This window comes from Apteryx rowi, unplaced genomic scaffold (genome assembly GCF_003343035.1).
Source record: "Apteryx rowi isolate R43461 unplaced genomic scaffold, aptRow1 scaffold_564, whole genome shotgun sequence".
Classification (NCBI taxonomy): domain Eukaryota; kingdom Metazoa; phylum Chordata; class Aves; order Apterygiformes; family Apterygidae; genus Apteryx; species Apteryx rowi.
This window is the reverse complement of record NW_020450832.1, coordinates 219,298-246,287: the sequence shown is the minus strand read 5'-3', so window position 1 is coordinate 246,287 and position 26,990 is coordinate 219,298. Positions and strand designations below refer to the sequence as shown.

The following is a 26,990-nucleotide window of genomic DNA, read 5'->3' as shown; positions in this document are numbered from 1 at the left end:
AACTAGTGGTGTGGGCAAAGCTAGGATTTGAAAATCTGGTTATTCCCCRAAACATGCTCCACAAAAGAAAACACCAAGCTTTAGATCTTGCAGCCTTACAATAATTTTGTACTGCTAAACATTATAGCTAAAAAGGAGGGCCCAGAACTACACAGTGCTTTTTTTTTTTTTTTTTAATGTCTTATGATGGTATTTTTTAGCTATGCTGTAAGATAAATCTCAGTTTCCATGTAAATTAAAATGCTTTTCTGTGGGCTGACAGGGCTTCCAGTCTCCCCACTGAATCAGAATTGCTAGTCAGTGTGCTCTAGGTCAGAGATCAGGACTGTGGGTGTGACTGTTGCATATACAGTTTGCCCAAATTTTGATTTTTCTGTGCTGAATCTGGACCTGGCTTAGCCAAGAGTCACTCTTATTTGGGGAGTTGTTTGATTTTTTTTTTTTTTTTTTTTCGGGGGGGGGGGTGTTTGTTTTGTTTTTGTAGAGGAAACATGGCAGTGAAATATAAACCATATAAAAAAGAAATAAAGTAAAAGTAATGCAGTTCACATGCAATAGGAAAGGCAGTGGAACGGTTAATGGTAATAAAGTGTTATCATCTGCCGTTCATGTTTGATAGGTCAGCATTGCCTTTACCTAGGAGAGGGAGCATTGAACTGTTTATAGAAAACCGGGTTAATTCTCAAAGGTGGAAAACGTGGCAGGACTGCACTTCACTGAGAAAGGCCAGGTTTCAGGGGATACATGTCAGACTGGTTAAAAAGTGAGACTAAGTCCAATGTCCAGTGTCATCTTCACCCTTTTACTCTTGTTTGGTCTTTAGAGGGTCACCTCCCACCACCAGTACCAGCAGCTCCAGCCTGACAAATGACGTGACAAAACAGCCAGTCAGTCGGGACATCACGTCCGTAAGACCTGCCAACGTGGGCAACATGGGGGTTCAGTATACTCCSCACTCCCACCAGTTCCCCAGAACAAGAAAAATGTTTGACAAAGGGCCAGAACAGGTAAATAAACTGTCCCTTTCAGCTCTGACTGCCTCCCCGTTCTGCTGGGCTTTGTGAGACATTCTGTTCTTTCTGCTTTATTTCCATGTACCCTTTGTTTGCTTCTAGCTGCTGCTAACTCCAGTTTAGCTCCCTCTAACCAGTAAAATAAAAATTGATTATTTTTCTTTTTCTTCGGGATGAATTTCATTTTATGGCTTTTGATAGGACATTATTCACTTCTGCTGCTATGAAGTGTTTAATCAGAGTTGATCGTTTATTCTTCCATAAGCATTTGTCTGTCTGAGTGGTAATGCACAGTCAGATATGTGACCCTCAAGATGCTTTTTTCCCAACCTCAGCAAAGCAAGGACAGAGGAGAGTAAAGGGGAGATTCCTCTTCCTTTAACGTGCAAATTGAGATTGCTCTCCAGAGACTGATAGATACTCTGGCCCTGGAATATTCACCGTATTCACAGCAGTTGTGACCCATTCCACGCTTAGCAGCCCCTCTTCACTGTGCACAAGGGAGGATGTAAGCCCAGGCTATTGCTAGGAAAACCAAAGCTCATTACAAGTCACCCTGCTGGAAAAGAGCAGATCAGTCAAGAGTTGTTGGGACATCCGGGAGGAATTTCAGTGACTCCTCTTTTCAGCACCCAGACCAACAAGGGGGTTGCATGCATTTTAGCATTTTAAGGCCAGTCATCAGGTACTGGGCATTTTGCCATTTACAGAAGCATGGGCTGCTGCAGTGCCTCATAGAGCAGTCCTTTGATTTGTACAAAGGATTCTGAGTGTCACCTTCAGGTGACTTTGAGTATAGTTGACTCCACACTCAGACGTGCTTGTGGACATCACTTGAAGATAAAGGCTCTGCTCATCGGTGGTCAGTGTTCTTAAGGATTTAGTTGTCTGACAGTGGCTTTGTCTACCTCTTCAGAGCATTTCCAGGATCCTTCTGGTGCTGGCTCTGTGGATGAGAGGAAACTGAAAAGACAGATGTGCTCTGCTCTTTATATTAAAGCACTAACATGATGGAGGGAGGACGCTGACCCTCCTTTTCTCCCTCCTGTGCACTATAAAAGGGAAAGATTCTCCCATCTCAGGTGGTAAGATGTGTACATCACAGTCCACAGTACAAGTGAGCAGTGTGTCTTTTAGGTATTCTAGCTACTGAGAAGCAACTGCTCTTTGCTTAAATTGGCATTTCTGTTTTTCCTTAATGAACAGCTTCATGGAAGTTTCCAGAGGTTGAGAGTCAGTACTTCTTTCTGTGTGATTACAAGAAAAAAMCTTTTGAAACCTTAGTAGGAACACCTTCAATTTTCTTGGGGGTAGCAGCAATAGCCTGGCTCATATTTCTGAAAAACTGGATGAAAACTAGATGAATGGAGTGGTCTTTCCATTTTATTTTTGGATGTCTTATGCTTTATAACAAATATTTAATGCATATGTGCCCTTGATCTGAAGCCTTGTCCTGCAGTGCTTTATCCCAAACCATCTTCACTGCTTCACTGTTTCTCAGGCAGATTCTTGGGAGACCATGAAAAAGCTCATCCTGGGATTTCATATTTATGATAAACTAATGCTTCAGCCCTAATTCATATGGTAGCCTGATAGTGCCAGGTGCTGTGCAGAAGGTAGTCTGTGCCATTTCCAATGAAACCAAATAAGATAATGTAATGGCAATGATCTTAAAGATAGACATGCAAAATTTCATATCCTTGGCAATGCTTTACAGCCTATTTTCTGCCCAGTGATCTGTTGAAGGCAGTCTGCGTACTGTGTATGCCCACTGCCCATGTGAGTGGGATGAACRTAGATTAACATGCTGTACTCTTTCTGGACAGACTACTGATGATGCTGATGATACTGTTGGACACAAAAGTTTCATTTCGGCCACGGTGCAGACGGGTTTCTGTGACTGGAGTGCGAAGTATTTTGCTCAGCCTGTTATGAAGGTAATTTTGTTTCCTGTATGCATGTTTTCTGACTCACAGCACTGCAGCTCTTGAAGGCTAGAGTGCTGGTGGACTGAATGCAGGCTAGTGGCTTTCTCTGTGCTCTTCACATCCTTTTCTTTTCAGTCTGGGAGGGAAAGGAATGGACGTACTTGCATCATTCTGCTCTGCTGGGCTGCATAACCACTGCGCTTTTGTAAAGCAAGATTACAAAAACATCTGTGGGAGCAGAAGAGTTAGTGAGTGATGGGGCAGTGGTATATGACTAGGGAAAGAGCCCCAGGAAAAAAAAAAAAAAACGTGCGCTCCATGGAGCACTTTCAAGAACGAATGTAGAAATGAGGAGATGTCTTCTAGTAGGTCTGGATCCACCAGTGTTGCAGAGTTGCAGATTGTTTGCAGAGTTTTTTCATTTCTAAGTTAAGTTTGGATATATATATATTGAAAATTGCATTGTGGTAAAAATTAAGTGATTTTTGGTATAAAAGATGAAGTAAGGAAGCTCCTTTATTCTGAAAGGGGATGTGAGGGCCTGGAGAAGGAGAGATGCTATTTTCTTCCTGACGTTCTAGCTGAATTTTATGACTGTGATGACACTAAAACAAGCAGAGAAAACAGTGGAGGCTGCTGCCTTGAGTGAAGACCATGTAATCCCAGTGTCAGCGGACCATGTCCTCCACTTGAAGTTAGGCTTGACTCTGTACTTCAGTGTGACTTCAGAGCTGTGCCTGCTTACAGGCCTCTTGTACAGACTCTTCTACTTTCAAAAGGGGAATATGATAGTGATAGGAAGTCTGAATCACTGCCTGGGGAAAACTTTTGAAGCATCGTTGTTGTTTTTTAAAGAAAAAAAAAAGTACTATTATGGCAAAGAACAGGGTGGTAATGACAAATCTTCACTGAGATGTTTTTGGAAGTTAGTGTGTTCCAGTAACTCTAAGTTGGTTTTATGTGAGGGAGAGATACACTAAAGCCTTGTTCCAGAATAAAAAACCAGAGCTCTTAAGAGATGGATATAGACTGTCAATGACTGGAAACAGAAACTTAAATTCTGAGACTCTTTGAACCAAAGATCAGGTTTCAATCTCAAGTATGAAATGAAAACAAGCAGTAAATCTTGCCTTATTAAAAACAAACACAAGGAGGGCCTCCAGATACCTTGGGATTCAAACAGCACAGATTGACAGAACTTTTAGCTTAATTTTGTGGAGGTATTGCAATTTATCTGAATAATAATGCACAGTCTGTGTTAATGCTGCTGCCTGAGCAACTCGGGTGAGATCTCAGGCAGAGCCCAGAGTGTCTGTGTCACATCTGCCTGGGCTAATACGGTGCTCTAACAGGAAAAGGAATATTTCTGGCTCTGGAGGTTAATATGCATCTTCAGAATATTTGAAGAAATCATATGTTTTATGTGCTGAAGTTTCTGCCATCCCAGGGTTGCCACTGAGCCATCTGTTACTGTTCCTTCATGAAACCAATCTTAGGGCATGTTAAATTGTTGAGTGATGAAGTGAGATAATTGTCTCTATGTTTAAGGGTATCATAAAACTGGTTATATGGCAACCAGGYTTCTGTGTAGCTTCAATTTCTTTAGAGAATCACCAAGAGAAAATACAAGATAGTAGAGTGATGGCCTGACACTTCCTCAGCTGCTAATGGAATTAATTTTCTCCTGATATCATTAGCAGAGTAATTCATTAAGAAATACTTCTGACCTGTGGAGCTTGGTCAAGCTCTACACCCAGGTTTTCTCTGATCAAATGCATTTCCGTGTCTTGATTCAAGTCCAGAAGAYAGTACAAGAAAAGGAGGAGGATGGTGTTTTATCTCTTGGTTCTTATTAAAAACATTTGTCTACTTTCTAAGGAAAGCTCTTCACAATAAAGAGGAGTGTCTTTATTAATGTAATAAATCATGGTAGATAGCCAATCAAAATGGAGTTTTAGTGTGTAGATGGGGAGCAATATTTTATATATATATATGTATATATATAATATATATATTTAGGTTTAGCACTTCATGTGCATAAAATACAGAAAATTACTTCGGGGGAGGAAAGAAATGAAGCATTCCTCTACTAATTCAGACAAGCAAGTGAGAGGGAGTCATGGAAGTGGAGATTGAGGGCTTCCCTACACCACAGCCCATTCCAAAGGGTTCAGTGTCTCACCATAAGAATTAAGGTATTCCAAAACTATGTCCAAATACATATGGCATGTACAGTGACCCGTCTCTTCAGCTTTTACTAAGGATAGTAGAACAGCAGTATAAGAACAGTAGCATGTATGATGGTGAAGATTCTTCTAATAGTTTCCATAAGTGTGTTCAGATGTTGACATTCACTGGTTGGGGTTGAGTTTTCTGAGCATGGACTGTCCTCAACRGCAATATTTTAGGTAAAGTTTGAGCAAAATTAAGTCTGTGTTTTCTAATAAAACAAGGAAGAGAATCRATTTCCCCATTACTTCTGTAAAGAAGCTTTAAGAGGTCAAGGATTGAAATAGTGACAGAAGAATATTTTAGAAGATGAGTTATGATATCAAAGAAGGAGACAGTACTGCTAAGTAGTGAGTCTCTGTAGAGAGAGTTTACAGGAAGAACTTGCGTGTTATACTGTACTAACTGGGAAATTGTATGCAACTTTGTAATTAGATGGGGTTGCCTGCGTACAGGGGACAGGGAGAAGTCCCTCTACTGGAACTTTCTTCGGCATTTCTCGATTGCTCCTTATGTAATCAGGCAGGGCTGGCCGTGCAGGACCTTGTTTATCGGCTGCAGTTCTGCAGAAGGCTCCTTTCCTGGAATYGCTGTTCCTGCAGCAGCCCTGACTGGCTGCTGCTGTCTTTTGGGAGCTTCAGTCTCATGAAARAGGCAAAGAGAAAAATCTACCAAGTGCTGGTAGAGAAAGATGGCATTGATGTTTAATTCCAATACTTCGTTTGGAGTTGCTGCCTATCATCAGAAACAGGGAAARGCAGGACAACTATTCCTGTAATGAATAAACGTAAAATGACTGTGAGTGCATCTTAGTYATATATAATTTATGAATTTAGGCTTTGCTTTGTAGACCTTGCTCTAAAAATGCTTTGACTGGAAAGATTCAGGGATTAATTTCCAGTGTAAACCATTGGCTCAGTTTCAAGCCATCATGCTGAAATTGATTTATCGATTATCTAATCAAATAAATGTAGAAAGAAAATACTGCATTGTGAACTCTCAGTGTGCCAGGAAGAACAGATACCTACCACAGTGCTGATCTCTACAAAAGTCTTGCCCCTTCCTAAAATCTCTTGTGTCAAGAGGCTGTTCTGCTAACCACGGGCGGTCTTGGACYGTGGAGGCACAGGAAAGCCTCGCTGCCAGCTGTCAGGAAGCCCTGAGTCGCGGCGAACGGGAGCCAGCCTCCRTCACTGCCAGCCCTGGCACAACGTGCAGGCAGGGGCTGCTGAGGAGCCTGGAAGGTGAGAATTACATAAGAAACCCTTCCTGATGAATCCCAGCCTCAACTGCAGCGCTCTGACTGCTCTGTGTCTTGGCAGTCGTTCAAAGCGCTGATAGGGAAATGAGCCCTTCGTGCAATTGCTGCAGTAACGTTAACCGGGGAAAAGCTGTATTTACTACTGAAGCCTGCTGAATCTTCCCCTGCTCCCCTCCACGGCCAACTGCCAGGTTGAGAAGGAGAGACAAAGTGTTAAAGAAGAGAAACTTCACTAGTTTTCAAATGGCACYGCTTGGTGGGAGGTTTCAGAGTTGTAATTGGTTTCTGTCCGAGTGGAAGCTCGGAGGTGTTGGATTTCCGCAGCATGTCATGATCCTAATCGTGTAGCGCTGCCCAGGACTCCCACGCACTCTGGGGGCTCTGCTTAGAGGAAAGCTGAGCAAAAGCCAAAACGGGGCTGCTGTTTACTAAAAAGACTTTCTAATGCTTAAATGGGAGCTGGCTGGGAGGGGAGACAMGACGTGAATGATGAGGCTGAATAGTTAGCTGGGTGCAGTCTTTGGAATAATAATTTCTGCTTTTGCAGCCAGCAGCAGATGGGCTAGAGGTCACGGCGCTCTGCTGCGCATGTGCTCTGGTACTCACTCCTGTGCATCTTTGTTGCCAGAAGCTCCCTCGTGATGTTTTCTGTGGAGCTCATGTTTTCACAGATTATTTCACCCTCTTGACGGGATCAGTCATACAGCTCTGGCCTGTAGGCTGCTGAGAACGGGAAAGGACTTGTGTTTTACCAGCACGCTCTGACTCTTTCTGCTCACTGCAGTGATGGTCTAAGGGTTTGTCTGGTCAAAGTCTGGTCTGTTTACCACACATACACCGACTGGTCTAATTAAATGATGTACCTGCAGACCTTGTCATGCCTGTGACACACTGAACTGTATTGCTCTCTGTCTGTGCCTTTTCCACGTGGTGGTAGAGTGACGGGAGCAGAGTCATAGTTCTGGAGTCAGTTAGTTAAATGGGTTCACTGCATGTTTGTGTGGTGCTGTGATTTTTGTTCTCCAAAACAACACCTCCAGCGTTAGAGCACACAGTACCAGATCAAAACCACCACACCCATGTGGAGTGAAGTACTCAACTACTATAGAGCATCTCTGACAGGTTAAAGTTATTTGCAACATATTGAAAGAACTGATTTCACTATCGGTGTTGTATGTTTACTCTGTAATACAGCTTTGAAAGGACTTGCAGGCATTTTTCTCCATTCCTCCTCCTGTTTTTCTTCTTTCGAAGCTCTGTGACCACCCCACAGTGTCACAGAATCTTGCCACGTTTCTTCATACACAGACTCAGGCCCATTTATTTTCTCTTTTTAACTTTCCCGTTCACCAAATGCCAACTAGCTCAGCATCAATCAGCTTAATGATAACACTGGTACTGGTGAGAGCCAGAACCTGAATCAGAAGTGGAGCCACCCAAAGTAAGCATCAAGTGTTCAGTAAGTATATTTTGGGCATTTTCAGCTGTGAGCCCAGTTGGACCTGGGAAAAGCCAGACGACACACACAGTCTGTGCAAGAACCTCCATTAGGAGTTCCAAGATGAYGACATCCACTGTTTGCAGATCCTTTGGCATGGAGAATACAGATGTTCGAATCAGTTACACCAAAGCCAAGACTTTGAAATGTGCCCCTAGTGTTCCCCTACTGCAAGGAGCTGGATTGCATCATAAATTGATATACGGATGTAACCCCTTCGTAACATAGAGATACTTCTGGGGGAGCAGCTGGGACTCCCCTTTGTTCACATCTTCTGAGGAAGAAGAGGAAGACAAAGATGACGAACAGATTATAGTGGAAGCAGAGGCCTCCCAAGAAACATATTTGAATGGCAGGTGCTACAAGAAGATGCCCAGGCTTCAAAAGTTGAACAAGCCATCCCATCCAAGGTACAGACACTCATTCATTCTTTGTTGTTTTGGGGGGAGGAAGGAAGGKTTTTTTGCTGGGAATCATGCCCATCCTTCAGGTTTATCATGCTCAAGCAACATAACAGCAGTGCAAATGCAGACACAGGTATTGAAACAAATAGCATTCCATGCAGGAAAATAYAGGCAGGGCCTTTTTCTTCCCTCATCAGTTGATTCCTCAGTCATGCATTGAATCTCATTAATGTGCTGGGGGGTTAATATACTTTACTTTTAGTCTGAGGTAATGAAATAACCTCTCCCTATTGTTCTTCTGATATATTTACCAAGCTGGCTTGGAGTATTACCCTGTCCCACAGTTCAGTGTATCTTCAGGAACCGTGTGTGGTAGCAGCGGCAGGTCATGCTTGGCTGAGCTTCCCTTGGCTTGAATGAAGAAATGCTTTTGTTGACCTGCTGTAACTGGGATCGCTGTTATGTCCCTCAGCACAACATTATCTCCAGAATGATCAAGGCAGTCACAGGCAGGACTGCTCTGCTGTTTTCCTCCTTCCTGTCCTCTGCTTCAGCTTGTCACAGGTTCTTTTCCTCTAGGCAGGGGTGAGTAAAAACCCCCTTTGCCTTCAGACAGAGCATCCGCCACCTTGCTGCTTCAGTGCAGACCCCGCTTGCCATCATCAGCAAACAGCTTTCTGCTATGTGCTTTTCCCTGCCTGGCCCACGTGGATCTTTATCCACCGGCTTCCAGGATGCAGTCTGGTCCAAATCTAATCTGCAGTCAGAGACTGGGTTCGAGAAGATAGAGAAGCAGTCTGTCATTGTCAGTTCTAGCCTAGACAGGAGAGGAGAGCTTTAAGTAGYAGGCATTAATGGTGCCTTAATCTCTACCTAAGGAAACTATAATAACCATTTTATTTCCTTGTTTAAGGAGCGCTGGATGAATGCAGAACTCAAGAATGCAGCAGAATGCTACAGTTGAAAGGATAGTAAATGTGCTCCAGAGATGATGTGCAGAAAGAAGAGGAGGTTTCAATGAGGAGAGAGGTTTTGCAGTAGGTATGTGAATACTTACAAGCAATGAGAGGAGTCAGCAAATCAAAACATGCATGAAGGATAGCTATAGTCACCTCATGCCRCCGTGGATTTGATGCATGCCTGCAGTCAGCCTAGACTGGAGGAGATGCAGGAACCCACCCAGGTGGATAGCTAGAGACAGCAGTGCCTGCAGCCTTCTCAACTTCTGGAGCCTGCACTACAGCAGCCCACTTGCCATGAGCATACCCTCCTATCGGAGAACTTGGCCCACAGGCTGCAGCCACTCAAGAACGTCATCTGATGAGTCAGTGGTAAAACGAAAGAAGCACATAGTTGCGCACATTTTTAAAAGTTTCTGTATATGTTTTCAAAAATAAATATTTTGGTGGTTGTTTGGGAGGAGGAGTTGTACTCTTTTTACAAGAAAATCTTGCGCTCTTGCTGTATTCATCATGCAAGCCTTCACTTGCATTTCTGACAGTCTCAGGTTTGGGCTTTGGGTTGTTAGTGGTTGGACATCTAATGGTTGGATGCTTGGTAGTTTATTGCTTCCAAAGCAACCAGTATACACAGTCACAACATTACAAGTGGTATTGGAGGATTTGACACAAGCTAGCCAGCCAGAACATCCCTAGTGACTTGTCACCCAGTTGGTGACAAGCGATGGGTGGTGCTGGCCTTACTTCTGTCTTAATTTCTTGCTCCCTGCATTCAGCCATCTGCTTCTCCGCTTGCAGATGTTATGCAGAACGCAGCAGGCAAGTGGTCTATTGAATGGAGAACTGCTTTTGGCAGCAAAACACACACGCCGCTTTTCYGCAGCAGCTCAGCGAAAGCTGTCCTTGAGGGGGAGCGGCGAGCCGGGCTTGGATGGGTGGGCAGTCGCCAAGGAGCAAGGACTGTGTAGGGATCGCTGGTGGTGATGAGCGTGGCGTGACCATCCTGGCCTTCACGTATGCCTTTCTGCATCGCTATTCCTGTTGACTGGGGGCCTGCACATTGCCTCTCCCTCACCAGCGTATTTCGTGGTACAGTCACATGCCCTGAGGACACTTCCAGCTGTGTCCAAGTCCTGTCTCTCCATACGCAGCCCATGATGTGAATGAAATCATGCTGCAAATGCAACTGCCCTGCCAGGCAGGACACCGTCTCTGCTATTGCTTGGCTCTGCTTGCAAAAAGCCATCCTGGAAGAGAGCAAGGCATAGACAGTGCGAGCAGGCAGTGGAGGGCGCTGGGAGCTGTGGAGGGGGACRGGCAGGTGGCTCAGCCGGGAGGCCGCCCCGGACCCCGCGCAGTGCCAGAGCACACGGGGCCGAGGCGGCTGGCCCGGCCGCGTGACCTGCTGCAAGCCGCGTGCTGTGATGGCACGGTTAGGACTTACTGCATTGCACATTTATTATCCGCTGATGCTGTAGTGCACGGACTTGGTGATCAAGGAACCATACCCTGGGAGACCTCGTCACAGGAGGAATCTTCATTACTGAAATTAAATGATTTAAAAAAAAGTATCTGCTTAACAGCCTTGCAAGAATTAAGTTCTCTTTCTTCAGATCCGAGAAGTCCAGCTACTCCTTTAATCTGATATTTATCTGCTAGAAAAAGCAGATTCCTTGCTCAGCTGCATATCCTAAGCTGAGAAAACTGCTGGGTAGAAGAGCTACTGCCTGTAGAAGAATTTACCATTCTGTTCATGCCCTTCTCTTCTCCTGGCCATTTAAGTCTTACTCTAATTTATTCCCAGAGAAGCTGGATTTTCATTAAGGTGTAGAAGTAATCTCCCTACTCTCAAATCTCCTTTGCTATATTTTATCTTGGATTTGTTTATCACTTTACATTATTGGTCATTTGTCATTTCCTTTCAAATAGATCTTGTATTCTTGAAAAATTAAAATAGTAAAATAGTCTCTTTTTTTTTTTCCTGGGGCTGCAGAAGGAAGGGTGGGTTTTTTATTTGTTCTTTATTTTAAAGAAGCAGCAATTCAGCTCAATAATAGCTGTTTTCCAAAGCATGGTAGGTTTTGAAGACAGCATATTAACGACAAATGATTTAAGCTGCGAATATCTGGGACCTTTGCCGATCTTTGAGCTGCACCTTCGCTTACCGCGTTCGTGGTAGCAGCTGCTGGGAGCAACCCAGCACCCTCCCGGCAGCGGATTGATCCTCCCGAGGAAAGCCGTGCGAGGGTCCCAAAGCCTGGAGCTATGTGCTGTGAAGAGAATAAAATGGGTCGGAGCGGTGGTAGGTTGTTCAGGGCATCTCTCCCATTTCAGGTGGGAGTTTGTGTGTAGTCAGAACAAGACGACACAGGGTCATCCTTTCCTAGCAGCCTACAAAATTCTGGTATGACAAACTAAAACAGTCGCCTTTACTAGTAAATGCAGCATTGGAAACGTGAGCATCTTGGGATATTTTGCCTTTTTTGGCCTGCAGTCATCTATTAGCAATGAAAGAAAGATTTTTACTGTGTGGTTTTAGTTTTCTAACTGTATCAAAACTGTTCTCTCTTTAATCTCCGGATTGCTGTTGTGATGCTTTTCAGCTGAGAAGTGTTATGTGGAGTAATCTGTACTGTATTGAAATTGGACTATTTATACTATTTAAACTATTTATAGAGGGAAGGAGTTATAATGACTGTGTACAGTAAAACCGGTTCCTTAACTGCCCATCTCGTTTGTCTGTAACACAAAGTGACATATGACGAATGTACGTGGCTCTTTAAAAAACAAATGTCATTCACTCTGTAGAACTGCTTACAGCTTAAAGGCAAAACAAAATACAGGAYAGCAAAAGGAAAGGGGAAGAGATTACAGATGATGGGAATGTTTAGATCAGAAAAATGCTCAAGTATTAAAAACAAGTCCCATGGGCTCCTGAGCATCTCCATTTACTGCCTGAAGCTGGACATGCTAAAGGATTTTTAGCTTAGACTGTGCGTGTGACGCGGCGTGTGTGAGTATGATGTGTGTTACAAGGGTAATTCACGGAGTTTTGACTGTTACTGYTGTTTTGTATTGTGAATATATTGATATATTGAAAGATCCCAGAAGAGCATGATTTGGAGAGCCAGATTCGCAAAGAGAGGGAGTGGCGGTTTCTGCGCAATGCTCGGGTCAGGAAGCAAGCCCAGAAGATCATCCAGAAGGGTGAGTTTGCCCCATTCCTGCGCCGCAGGCAGCTTTAGGGGGCTCCTAGCACCRTGTTCAGTCCAGACTCTGCGCTGTAAAACCTCTAGTAATAATGAGCCCGTGCCGACCCGCAAATCTCAGAGGTCCCTGCTCCTCCTTTGCTGGGCAGGTGGGGCAAACAGGGTCTCGTTCTGCTGTAATGTCTTTCGCTAATAGTCACCTCTCTTTCCATTCTCAGGATAGTTTTGTACACCAGATCAGGGGAGTGACTCCTTTAAAGGTCAAGTGTCTGTCTTACCCTTTGAAAGCTTAAATACGATGCTGTGTACGAAATGATGTGGTCAGGCACAAGTAGAGCGTTCAGCCAAAGCACAGCATCACACTGTCTGTCCTCTCAAGTCCACTGGAGAAAAAGCGTAAGAGTCATCTCTTGAAAGAGGAGGCGGCTTGCCATAAAAGCAGGTTTCCCCACTTAGGCGAATTGACAAAGCGTGCAATTTCCAGTGCGTGTGTTCGCTCCCGAGCCCTTGCATCTGAAGGCCAACAGCTGAGCTCTTCAGCAGCTCACCCCTCAGAGCTGGCCTGTCCGCAAGAGCCAAAGTAATAAGCATAAAATCGATAATTCAGAGGCCCTTAACAGATACTATCGATTTACTATTTTGGCTTTTCCTCCCTACCCTGTAAATTTCTGATGGATATTGTAGGTTCTGTTTTTAAAGGGATAGAAGACAAAATATTGCAGGATAAACTTTAGACCTCTGGCTGAAAAGGCTCAGACAGTGTTTGACGTGTGTCGAACACCATTAGAATTGCTAGTCATGACAAATAAGCCAGTACTGCCGAACTGATGGATGTGTTCTCCTCCTGATGTTCAGCAGACATCTAAATGACTTTCATATTCCCCACTCTCTTGAACTCGGTAAATGATGGTTTACTTCTTGTGTCCCATTATATTTTTTAATATTTATATATGTATGGCTTTATGTATACTTATACATTTGCCTCTAATACGCCTCAGGTTCATGAGTCTTTAGCATGTGTATTCTGCATTCTACTGAAAGCTAATCTTGCTTATTTATAACTCTTTATGCATTTACAAGGCAGCAGTTGGGCTAGAATTCTTTTAACACAGGAATATATTCAAATTCAGTATAACCCAATGCAGTGCCCTCAGGAATTTGCATAGCTAAATTATTACTGCTTGTGTTTCTTACTTACACAGCAGGCTGGGGAGTGTCATTTATGTGAGCTCTCCTCACTGTGACCTGAGAYGGCATCCTGCAAAGAAAGAGGCTCCCCGGGGACRGGTGGATGTTGTTCCTCTTCTGAGYRCTAGCTGAGGGAAGGCTAGTCTGAAATACTGATTTGCTGARTGAGGTGATATCCAAGGCCCAGCCTCCCAAGTGTACCTGATTCTCTGGAGGTTTGCTGGGGTCCAGGGAATACAATGGATAGCTCAATRTCATAACCTGCAGAATATCATAAACTAAAATAATACAGAAATGAAATTAGACTTAAAATACTTTAATTAAAATTAAACAGATGCATTCCAAAACAAACTAGAACTGAGTAAATGTCTCCTGAGCTTAGAGTTTTGTATGATGAATTCATACTTTGCCAAAAAATGCAGTTTCAGGGATACCAAAACTGCTCGTGAAGAGCAAACTATTCCAAAGAAAAAAGTGAAATGGAAGGTTAAATAAATAATCCACAAGCCAAYATGAAATACTGTATTTTACATTGAATAAAGTATTTTCATTTTGTTTTATTTTGCAAAATAAATAAAACAACGGAGTTGATTTTGTGTCAACGCAAAATGTTTTGTTGGGCTTGGTTGGGCATTTCCTTCCGATGGGATTTTCTTAGACGCTGAGTCCTGGCTTTCTCTCATTCCACCCACAGGCATCTCTCGGCTCGATGATCAGATCTTCCTCAACAGGAACCCGGGTGTCCCCTCGGTGGTGAAGTTCCACCCCTTCACGCCCTGCATAGCGGTGGCCGACAAGGATAGCATCTGGTAAGGGTTCGCCTCTGGCTTTCTGGAGAGCAGCTCCCACGCCATTACACGACGTGTGAGGACTGTGATTGAAAATGGCCCATCAGAGAGTGGGTGTGGATGATTTCTGGGAAGGGTGGTGTGTTGCTCCTTGGTCCTGCCTGGCTCCCCTCGGCGGTCATCCTCCCCCTTCCCAGGGCGGGAGATGGGGAAGAGGTCCTCCTGGAGTTCAGTGCCGTAGTCCAGGCATCATGCCCGAGTCCCTTGGTACAAGAGGCGCTGGATTAGAGTGCTACAGGTGAATCCTGATGGACTTGTAGTAGTTAATTATGGCTGGGATTTTATTCTATTTCTTTGGCAGAAGCTGAGTGTAACATCATTATATCAATACCAGAAGAGAAAGTCAAATTGAATTGGTACCCAACGTGTAATTTTTAGTGTCACTGTAGTGGATAGTTCTTTTTATAGTTTGCATAGAGAACTAAGAACTGACCTGATGTCTTTTCCTCACGCAGTTTTTGGGATTGGGAGAAAGGGGAAAAGTTGGACTATTTCCACAATGGGAATCCTCGATACACCAGAATCACAGCAATGGAGTACCTGAATGGACAAGACTGCTCTTTGCTGCTGACTGCCACAGGTAAGTGACACATTTGCCCACGTGATTTCGGGACAGGACTGGGGCCTTTACAGATTTCAAGTCTGGGTGAGCTATTCTGCACCTCTCACTGCCCTCTGTGAACGTGGCCCAGTCTGWCCCTTCTCCCTCCTCGGTGGCTTGCCTGAGTGATCTCAGTCRAGGAGACACCTCTGGAATCAAACCTGAAAATTGTTTCTGGCAGTACTGGATTATCTTAACTGCTTAAGTAAGTGCTGCAGATGTTTTCCAATGACTATCAAATTAAGCATTTACTGAAAGCGTTTTCAGTCACAGCTTCATTTGTTACATCATTTCAAATCTTCACATTGCAAATTCCTGGTAACYTTCTCCTATACAATGTTTCAGGCAATTTGATTTTAGCTCATCCTGTTGTTTTAAAAGCTGCTGTCCAGAATTGGAAAGGAAATCTCGCTGCAACCAAAGTATAAGAAATCTAATTCTGTTACTTGTGCTGTTTTAGCTCTAGAGCAGGCAGGGCTTATTTTAAGCACTGAACTTCTCAAATAGTTCCRAGTTTCTCTGTACGTCTCTGTAGTCCCTTCCATCTCGCCTAGGGGAAGCRGTTCTCTAGAATGCTCTGTTGCATCCTGTAAGGTAGTATGAAGAGCTCTCATTCCTATTCATTGGTCTCTAACGCTGTGAGTAAGATCTGCTTCTTTCCTAAGGAACCATTCTAAACCTGTCAGACTGAGTGTTTTCAATTGCTTTTYAAACTTCGTGATGAAACGTACAGGTTGGGTATAATTAAGAGAGGTGGAAGAGGAGTTGAGAGGGCCTCTAGGACATTTTTCTTTCAATTTATTGATTCTTAGCACAAAAGTTTCACAGTTGGGGAACAAATTGAAAAAATACATGATGTTCTTGAAAGATTTGCTGCTGATGGGCTGGGGGCTTTGATTCAGCTTCTTCTGTAGGGTTGTGTTTTGTATTTAGCAGGGTACTTTTGTGGCTCTCAGTACCAATAGCAAGGAAAATGGAGAGATAAGTCTTATTGAAAATGAATTGGTCAAAAGAGATGGAGCGACATCTAATGTCAGGTGTTATTCATGGAGAGGAGCATAGCTCTTCCAGAAAAGTTCCCAGTGGATCAATCCTTTAGGTTAAATGGATGTAAGAGTAGAGAGAAAAACAACTCTAATAGGGATTAAGTTCAAGTGACACTTTCAGTTTTAGAGTTTGCRTGACTATGATTCTGCTTCTCACCTTCCTTTGTTGTACACAAGTAATTGTGAGAGTTGCATCAGCAGTGACATTGTGTTGTGTTCTGTTTTCTGTGCTCCCTGAGATGACGGCGCTATCAGAGTGTGGAAGAACTTTGCAGACCTGGAAAAGAATCCTGAGATGGTAACTGCCTGGCAGGGCCTCTCAGACATGCTGCCAACTACACGAGGTGGGTCCCCACTAAGCTGTCATGTCGGGGATAGTAGTAGTTTGTGATGGTAGGGTTTTTTCTAGGGTTGGGTAGAGCAGAATGGGTTTCTCAACTTTGACCATCAGGAACATCCTTGTTTAACAGTCTCTGCCTTTCTGGAATGACCTTTCACCAAGCCTTGGTGAGGAATTCCTTTTCCAGTTCTCACAAAACAAAACCAACAAAACCAAAAGCCCTGCACAACAACCTCCCTCTGCCACACACGTGAGAACAACTAGAACAGCCTCTTGCTGGGGAGCAGAAGGGCACAAAATCCTTGCTCTTCTCAAGCTTCTCTGCAGCTGTCTTGGCCAAGCCCTCCTGTTACTCACGTTGCGAAGGAGAGAACTGTAGAACAATGGTGGAACTGAGCACTTACCTGCTCTGGACTCACTGGGCAGGTGGTTGTTTCTTCCCCTTTGGGTACGGGAGTAGCTCACATACTTCCTCTTTCCTCCTGATGGGCTGCTCAGCCTTTGCACAGCTTTGCATGTTGCACCTGTGACCTCATTTAGCCTGAATTCAATTTTAGCACTTACTCTTTGCTGTTTATTGTGGGTCAGGAGGTGGCAGGAGAATATGCAATCTAAATCTGATACCTACAGAAGGGCAGTGCAGCTGGACATTGACCCACTTTGAATGTTAAAAAAGTAATATAGAAAAAGATGTAAAAAGGAGCGCTGACATCCAGCAATACGCAATTTGAAACCAGAATACCAGTTTGGGTAACCCTGAAGTCTGTTTTAGGAAGTTAAAGGAGGTGGAYATTTTGTCCTTCTGAGACCTGATAATGTACTAATGCTCTAATGATGATTCTCTGTCACTTGGATATTTTTAATCAAGGCTACAAGTCTTTCTAGAAGATGTGCTGTAGTTCAATCAGTACTTATGTTATGGGTTTGATACAGGAATTGCTGGGTGAGGATCTCTGGCTTGTGCTATGCAGGAGGTCAGATGAGATGATCAGCATAATTCATCCTGACCTTAAAATCTGACAGTTCTCATTTCTGAGCTTATGTGGTTCATCACAGGAGTCTGACACRGCTCTTTTAGCTATTCATTGGRTTTTACCTGTGTTTCCTTGTTGAACTCATATCTGTTAGGTTTCCTTAACACCTCATGGTTCATCTCTGGTGTTTTAGGAAAGAAGAAGTGTATTTGCTGTAACTTYAGGCTCTGTGCCTCACTGTCATATGTGCACATAATTGATTATTAACTGCTGGAAGTTTGCAGCATACTGTGAAAATTGTCATGGTCAAAACCTGCCCTTTGCAGAGATGTCAATAAAAGCAGGAAGAAAACAGTAGTAATGCACTGAGTGGTGAGAGGCCTGAATCTCCTTGGGAGGAGAGAAAAGTACCTAATAGTCAGCTCAAGTTGCCATTTGTAGCRTCATTCAGTTAGTCTCTATTTCTTTTTTGTCAACATTAGCTTTCCTGAAAGATGTTGGTTAATATTTACCCTCTCTGGATTCAGGACCTTATTTCCTTGGTACTGATAATGAACTTGCTCAAACAACTGATGTCTGGGAGTTCCCCCAGACCTCCGAGATCACTGACTTTTTCCTGCATCATGAGCAGTGTTCAGAGAAGATGCTGACAACTGTAGGCTGAACTCCTTCCGGCTGATCCCACGCCTTACTTCCTGCGTGCACCTTAGCAAGGTGTAGCATTTGCTGATTGTACCTTACTCTCTGCAGGCCTTTAGTGTAGAAGAAAGGATTGTTAAAGAGCATCAATGTTTGCCATTGCAAAACAGGTTAAGAGCTGAGGCAAGAGCTGATTTAGCTATAAGAGTTGAATGGTTGCATTTGCCAGAACAACAGTGTTGAAACTTTTAAATCTGTTCTCTTTAAGATTTTTTTTCACCCTCTTCTTTTCTCTATGATCTTTAGTCTGGGTCCTGTTTTCTTTGCCTTTCACCTCTGGTGCAGTTGAATTAGATTCAGAAGAAGAAACAGATTTCTTTGTGGGGAGAGAAATAAATGCAGTCACTTCAAAAGAGCTATGTGAATGAAGTCCCCTTGGAAATGAGACTCGCTAYTGAAGAGTTGTCCTTTGCTGCCAAGGCCACAGCTGTGGTCCAGCACTCGCTCTTAAAACTGAAGATGCCTCTTTGAAGCTGACTGTGCTCAGGAGTTGTACTGGAGTTCGTTCGCTCCTACTATTGATTTCCTTCTCTCCCCTCCCATCCTTTTCCCCAGTGTCATACTCCTCTCTGTTATTTGAAAGTCTTCTCAACAGCAACCAAAATACTGACTTTTCTAGGCAGTTATCCCTCTTATAAAAGGAGGGAGCAATATGTGATACAGAAATACATCCTTTGGTATCTTGGGAGGCCTCACCAGGTTGTCCAAGTAACGGGAGGCCCAGGGTAACGCTGCTTAGGGTCCCGCAGCATCAGGCTGGTCTGAGAGGGTGACCCAGGCCAGACTGAGGTGCAGAACTTAAACTTTTAAACTGCATCATGACTTGCATTGTGCAGCCCACGATAAGRGAAATGAGCTAACAGCCAAGTTCCTATGTTAAACCCACGTGTGGATACTGTCACTCAGCAGTAGCTTGGTCCCAGTTAACTGTACATCTTAGCTGACTTTGAGACTCAGGGTAGACGAGTCTTAATTTAGTGCCACACTGTGTGGGCTCTTTATTTTTTCAATATAAGATCTGTTAATTTTGATCTTGTTCAGATCTTTTTTAGATCTGTTTTCAATCAAGCCATGCTGCACCAAGAAAGTGTTTTAAATTAAAATCAGGGTGTTTAAAGAGGCAATGGTACCAGGTGCTCTAGTGTGAAGCAGTGTTACTTTTCCTTCATGTGAGGAACCAGGAATCCCCAGCTGGAGAAAGGGGTCAGAGGAAAGGCAAAGCTCATGCTGCTGATAGCCTAGCGTTCCAGCCATGCTGAACTATGCAAAAAGACGTAGCAAAATCTAAGCATTTTCTAGTGAGCAGTATTGGAAGACCATAAGCCTGAAGTTYTCTGAAGTTGCGATGTCACAGTAGGAGGCTTTTGGAATTCAGGCAATTTCTATAAAAAAGGGGGTGTTTGAAAGCTGCTGATTCTGTGCATGGCTTGAGATCCCGGAGCAGTCGGGTGCCGAGCAGCACRGTGACCCATCACGTGGTGTCTGTGCAGGAGCTCTGCTCAGAGTCGCGCAGAGCTCGTCCTGCCTGGCAGAAGCGGTCGCGCAGCTCTCCAGCTGTCTCCGAAGACAAGTGGTCATGCACATGCTTCTGAACAAAATTGCAATTTTTGTAATTGTCCCTTTGTGATGGAGGGAAACAAGCCACTACATCCCAGTCGGAGTGGTTTTGCTCTTTAAAGCACAATGGTACTGGAATTTGGAGACTACAGAAGTATAACTAGCTGCTTTAGAGTTCCCGAATGCTGTCTACTCAGATCTCCCTTCCCTGTTCCTTCTGTGTGCTGTTTGCATAAGTCTGCGTTGTTTTCCTTTGTCCAGGTTAGCAAAGACGGCCAGTGCTCACTTCTAAAGGAGAGCCAGTGAAAGGCCTAACAGCCTGGCAGGATCTCTTGCTGAACACCTGGAGCTGCTTGTGCAAGATTTTCCAGGGTTTCCCAGAGCCGTATCTCGTTTCCCCATTTTCTGCCATACTGCAGTGTTCTCTTACTACCTGCGGCTTTACAGTGGCTGGAAACGAATCTGTTTTGGTGGCCAACCTCTCATTTAAGAGCTGTTTAAATGGAGCACCTGTAAATTGTTTGCACCCCCTGAATGCTCATGAGCTATCTGTTGAAATACAGGGCAGAAGAGCCCACGCGGCAGCTGCCCAGCAGCACTAGCTGCGTGAGCCCAAGCCTTTAATGACAGCAACTTCATGCTCTGGTTTGGTTTGATGTGTGCAGATGCCAGAAGTTATTTGGATTTCCATCTGTCACTGCCCAATCCATTGCACTTTAGAGCAGGGACCAGGTCATACAAAGGGTAGTCTTCTGCTTCAAGAATAACTTTAATAGTCAAATCTGTGCTGCTGTCAGCCAGCCAGAATATTCACTTCACGCATGACAAGCGCCACTGTCGATGGCTTCCTAGGAAAAGTTTTGGTGACTAAACCAGTGCCTTTTCTCTGGACGGAGGCATGTGCTGCTCTTGGTGCTGCTGCTTCTCTGTTATGTTCTTTTTCTTTGCTTTGAGTTGCTTTTTCTAATCCTTCTTTTAATATTTATTTTTGCTCTGGCTGACCAACTTACCCTTAGCGTCAACCCCTTAATCCCTGTCTTCTCACAGGTCTGGCCCGAAGGGTTTCAATCTATCTTGACAGAAGTAAACAGGGAGGTGAGTGCTTTCTTTCCTGTTACCTATGACCAGCCGGGGTGGGAAGGACCTCCTTGTCCGACTTCTGGTTGGTTGGTTGGTTGGTTTTTTGGCATGGTTTTGAATGACTGCTGGGTCCTTTTTGTTCCTGGAAAGCTTTGCTTCTTCTACCTCTCCCCATTCCTTGCCTTGTATATGTGTCTGTAACAGTGGTGGGCAGTGTAGCGAGGGTGTCTCGCGCTCTCCGCATAAGCTCAGCCAACCACTGAGGGACGTGGCAGGAGATTCATGTTACATTCTCCGAGCTCTTTGCAGTGAGAGCAAGTAAGGGTGGTTTTCTGGGACACACAAATCTTCTTTCTAGGAAGATTTCGAAGCATCCTTAGACAAAAGAACTCGAATGACAGGTTCCGTTAGCCATTAAGTTAATATGGATTTTGTTGGGTTTTATCTGTAATACAGTTTTGCTGTAAAGATCATTTGAAAAGGAACAGCTGACGAATCTTTCCTGTGAGGCTTAGAAGAGTGGACTTAGCCTTTTGGCAAGGGTATGCCTAATAAATTTTACAAATTCTGTTCTTTTATATGGAAAGAAGGTAAAGGAAACCCCCCCAACCTTCATGTGTAGAAGCAGGCGCTGCGCGGTGTCTGCCTTGCTCCCAAGCCTGACGCCCTTTGCTGCCGCGGAGCTCTTGGGGGAAGCAGGTGGCAAATGTGTCAGGGCGTCTCTGCGTGTGTGCACATGCTTGGATGCAAACGCTGACGTAACCCTCTGGGGCTATTCGTCAGTTATTAGCATTTGCTGGCTGATAAGAGCCGAGTGTGTCTGTAGYGATTAATAGAAGAAAGATGATTGCGGTGGTGTGTGATTCAGAGCTCTTTAACTTGAGGCCTTTGCACATCTCTCTCTTACTATTCAGAGGCAAAACACTGGGATAGTACTGAGCGAAGCTGGTGTGTTACTGTTAGCTTTCTGGCTCTGCATTTCACTCAGAAATCCACTGGCAAATCGAAACGCTAAAATTAGCAATACTCGGCTGCGGGGAATTCCCTATTCAGCAAACTGGGCTTCGGAGCAGTTTAAGGAAATACCAGCCATTCCCGCACAGGATCAATACCGCTGATGCTAAGCAATCAGCACTCTGTCCCAAGCACACAAATAACTGAGAATCAATAGAAAAAAATCACCAGCATCTTCTGGCCAGGCATTCACCTAGTGCAAAAGGCAGCAAAAAGAATCCTTTGCCTGACCAAAGAAGTCTTAGAAATGTGTAAGATTAACCATTTGCTTGATAGCAAAATACATCAGCTATATTCATATAGAATGCACTTGTTTTGTCACTAAARCACCAAAAATCTGTTCTCGTTGCCTTGGCTTCCATGGGAGTTGCCTGGGCTGCTCCCGCGCTCCCACCCAGCGCTCGCAGCATCTCGGCTCACCGCGGCATTGCCGCCCGTCGGCAGCGCTGACCGTGCGGAAGGCAGGAGGAGAGGGTGTTAACAAGCTAATATACGTCTGACCTGTGCCCACCTCTATCCATCGCTGCCTCAGGGGGGTTGTTGGTGCTGATGTGTGAACAGCCATAATCTCTCCTACCTCCAGAAAGTTTCTACTTGTGCCAAGCAAGAAAAAGTAAGCACATGCTAGCCAGTTCCCTGCTTCCTTCCTGCTCTCCTGGGGCTTCCGAGACAAAGTGAAAGATGTCAAATATGGGATCTGCAAAAACACAGGACCTTGCCCTCTGGGGGCTCTGCTCGGCTTTTAATAATACCGACTCTTCTGGCAAGAAGTAAGCAATGCGGAGGGGAGAGGCTGGAGAGCAGCCTTGGGCCCTTCTTAACATATAAAAGTTAGCGGCCGACAGGAAGGGGAGTTTCCCGGGGAGCTGCAGAGCTGAGTGTGGGGCAGCTTCAACAGGAAGAGGAGCCTTGGYGGAGGCAAGGCTCCAAAATAAAATTTAAAGGATTTTATACTGGAGAGCAAGAGAAAGAGAGAGGTAGAGTGAATCTCTCCACATCTCCCAAGAGTTGGTATCTTTTCCTTTAGGAATACATGTTGGGGAGAACCACCTTAGATATGGTCAGATTTTTTAATTGAAATAAAATAATTGGAGTTGCATCTCCAGGGTTTTGGATTCTTTAAATTGGATTCTTAGAGTCACAGATACTCTTTTTCCCTTACTGTGCATAGTCCTTGGCATGAAATGAGTGACACTTTTTGAAGGTATTTTGTAGAAATTAATGAAGAGTGAGGTCATACAACCCTCCCACTGCTTCCTGGAAATTAAAACAGAGATGTGCCTCATTGCTTAACCAGGAGGGCCCATGATTAAAAAATCATCAGTCAAAATCTGAGATGCTTTTATATTGTAGTCCATGTAGGTATTTCTGATCTCATTGAAATGCCAAGTACAGGTTGGCTGTGTTCCAGTCACGATAAAAATAAGTGCAGACACTTGAAATGCAGCTGCTTTCAACACCAGTGTTATTTATTGAAATTTATACAAGGAACTATCCCATTGAGACAAATATCTGATTTTCAGGGGGAATTCTGCAGGGAACAGCCATAGAAAGTTACAGCTTCAAGAATGGCTGTTGATATGCGTTGCCTGTATATCATCTCACATCATACAGAACTGCAAGTACCTGTATTAAAAGGCTCAACAAAAAAACCCTTTAAATTTTTGTCTTCCTGAGCTGTGGAAGATTAGCTTGTTCCCCAGGAATTCCTTACAGGAAAAATTTAATCTCAGCTAGTGGTGCATTAAAGGAACGGTATTGTTAGGGTGCCTGGTCCTGCAGCTCGTTGGCATCGAGAGTCCCACGGTTTCCATGCTCACCTTTATCAGGTGGTTGCATTTGTGTCACGGCATTCCCTCTGTTTACTCCATTTCTATAAGCAGGCAGGAGCTTGGAAATCGGGTGGCGGTAATGCATGAATCTTGCTACAGGGCTCACCTGGGGAGCTGAGACTGCGTATATTTGCAGGACACATTGCCCTTTGCCAGAATAAGGCCGAGCAGCATCTTACATGCCAAACCTTCAAGCCAAAACACAGCAGGTGAACTACACTCTCGGTTGTAACATCCTGAAGAAGGACCTCTGTTAATTAAAAAGGAAATGGTAATTAGTATTAAGTCCCACATTTGCTTCTCATCCTAAAATACTGGGAATTTAACATATAAACATGAGCCAATACTTTATCATTTCCACCATGAAAAAATGTTTGCCCTTAAGCCTCTAGTACATAGAAATAGTTCAGCTATTTCTGTTTCATTTTATACTGTGAGAATCATCTTTTGAATTCAACATTTCACAGTCAAGAGAGGCCTTCCCTGTTACGCACTGGTGAATAACGTAAATGTATGCACAAAGGCTTTTGTTCTTTTTCCATACGGATTTAAATTCTAGTTTAACATTTCCAGTTGCAAACTAGGCTTTCCTTATCCTGTTTCCTTGAAAGGGGCATCCTTTAAGCCTCTCACCTCTCGCCAGCCGCAGCGGGCGTCCGCAGCAGCCGGGAGCCTGGGAGCCGGGATTCCCTGGCAGGAGTGTCTGGTGTTCAGCACATGCGCGACCTCTGCAGACAAGACCTAGAACGGTTCTCAGGCTGCAGGTGTTTCCCATCGAGGAAGGTGCCGGGAGTTCTCCCTCACTCCTGATTTTATGGAAATATTCTCTTATTTCTCGTGCCTGGGTTGTTTGGGGCAATATGAGCATCCCATATTCGGATGCAAATTAGTCCATCCTTGAGCACTGTGGATCAGAAGAAGCAAAAATGGCATTTCGTGTTTTCTTGAGAGAATAGGAAGACTGACAAGGGCAAGAGAAAATTTCTGGTTACGTGTCAATCAAAATGCTGCACTTGCCCCTTCAGCAAGCAGAGGTATCAGTTTGTAGAGACTATTAAAGTTTTACAAGAAAGGCAGAAGATGAATTCTCTTCCTGTAGGACCATGAGCACGCTGATAGTAAGTTTTGAGCCACCAAAGAGTGAGAACTCTCCTATGTGGGGTAGTCTGTTTTCTTCCTCCATGCGATGAATCTTTTCCCCTCTTTCTCTCTAACCATGGGGTCTCTATCGGTTCCTGTTTGAGGGCTGAAGCCGTGTTCTTTCTATCTGGTAATTTCTCATGAGAGATCTCTACACTATTTTATGTAAAGTAAAACCTTTCTTGGGGCTTCTTCCCTCCATAAAGTTTTCCCARCCTTCTAGATTTCATTCCTGAATATTCTCCATAGATGCACCAGAACAAGCCTAGACACCRGTGGCACCAAAAATGCCAGTCATAACTCTGAATTCACCATCTCTTTGTCCCCCTCCACAGAAGAGAGATCCAGACCCCCCTGGTTGGGGTTTGTTGCTACTGATCAAACTGGGGAATGTAACTGGAAAATTGGGAGCTTTAAAACTGCCTAAGAGCACATTGCCTACTTAACTCCATCAGTGATGGTAATGGCGATATCTATCTCAGCCTGCCAGTTTTATCTTGTCACATGGGCCATAAACAAGATGACAAATGAAAACACTTTGGTGATGTTTATCATCTAAATCACTGCCTGCTTGTTTGCCTCAGATCTCCAGCAGCCCTCCGAGCTGCCAGGCAAGCTGAAGTAACGATCAATTTGACTCGCAAGATAAAGATACAAGCTCTCAGCTTAGCTGCGAGTCCTGAATTTCCCGCAGTAAGATGAAAGACTGTCAATAAACATCAGTAATCTTCTCAATGGTATGCAGCAAGATCAGGAAAAGGCTTGGATGCAATGCTTAGGAGGRGGAGGCAGGCGAAACATTTTACCTGGATCTGTATAAAGCAAGGTCATTTCGCCATCCTTGAAGCTACCTTGGGGCTTACAGGGTGCCTCTGCTTGCTTGCTTCCTTCCTGCCCTAGCGGCAGCGGTAAAGATGTTTGGTCTGGCAAAAAGTACTTGCATTAGTGACAAAAACGTGTTGTAGGATAYTTAAGTTTCCTGCTGGGGCTAATTCTTTAGGAGTAAATTGAGACAAATTCACATTTATCCCTGTTTTGGACAAGCTAGTTGTGCATTTCTCCTGTGAGAGTTTGTGGAGCAGAAACATGGGAGCCCCAACGAAGGCCCTGGTGAATGGCTCCGAGCAGCGAGCCTGCGGCCCTCGTCGCGCTGCAGAGTCGTCTCCGACGCCGAGTTGTATGTGGTTATAAAATACTTTCCTTCAGCACCAGAGTCGCAGTTTGGCACGGAAGAGACAGTGAAACAGCTTCTGAAAGGAAAGAAGCTGCCGCTTCTGTCTCTGCCAAGGGGACAACCCTGTGCAAGAAAACGAAAGCAAAGGTGCAAAAACTGAAATTCTCTTCAGGTTCCCTGTGTAGAGCTTCTGGGTTGTTTTTTTTAAAAGTATGAGTAAAAACTCCCTGGAAAATCCACAGATTTGGGGTCAATCAGCCTTTCCAGTGTAAGAAGAAAAAGATAATCAGTGTACAGCTCTGTGCTCAAAGCAAAGCAGTTAGGCGCTGTGCAGGTAGCGCATAGGTGGTGCAAAGAAGTCCCTCTAATTAGATGTGCAAGAATTGTTCCTTGGAGATTACCCCCACCAGTCAGGGGTTTCCTAAGTCCAAAATATCTGTTTTGTTCTGATCCTCGTGTGCTCTGTACTTAGGAAAGTCAGCTCACTCGGTGGTTTTTGGACATTTAATCCGCAAACTGGGAAAAGAGGTGAAACACACTTATTTTTTCTCTAGAAATTGCCATACTGAGAAAGTTCATTAGTTCATACAATCTATCAACCTGTCTGTAAGCAGGTGCCCGTGTCAGGTGTTTCAGGGATAGAAAATCCCTTGTAATTCTCTTACAGCATGGATGGCACTTTCTTCTAGACTTCAGCTAGCAATCAGCTTGTGCCCTCAAGGATGAGGATGAAGAGCTCTTGTAAATGTGTTTTAGCTAGTGTAATTGTAGATCGGTCTCTTCCTTATCTGTCCATGTAGCAAATGGTTTTTTACTCCTACCAAGCTATTTAATTCAGTATCTTGCAGCAATGACTTTGCTATTCCTTGTTTAGAAACATTTCCTCTTAGCCACATATTTCTATTAGAATAAGAAATCAGGGTAATCCAGAGGGTCTCAGGTCACGCTGCATGCAATGTCACCAGTTCAGTCTACTTCAATCATCACTTAGTCTGA

General features: G+C 44.2%; 1 protein-coding gene across 4 annotated transcripts in view; it reads left to right on the top strand.

The window, feature by feature from the left end:
- RPTOR (regulatory associated protein of MTOR complex 1) overlaps positions 1-26,990 on the top strand; it is a 172,722-nt gene that overhangs the window by 133,757 nt on the left and 11,975 nt on the right. For 2 of the 4 annotated variants that reach the window (XM_026081981.1, XM_026081978.1), the window contains 7 exons: positions 824-1,007; positions 2,840-2,950; positions 12,394-12,499; positions 14,384-14,498; positions 14,993-15,117; positions 16,424-16,528; positions 20,802-20,849. In XM_026081981.1, the coding sequence (XP_025937766.1) occupies positions 824-1,007; positions 2,840-2,950; positions 12,394-12,499; positions 14,384-14,498; positions 14,993-15,117; positions 16,424-16,528; positions 20,802-20,849 (794 nt within the window). The remainder of the gene's footprint in view (positions 1-823; positions 1,008-2,839; positions 2,951-12,393; positions 12,500-14,383; positions 14,499-14,992; positions 15,118-16,423; positions 16,529-20,801; positions 20,850-26,990) is intronic. The other 2 variants (XM_026081982.1, XM_026081979.1) reach the window with 1 other exon arrangement.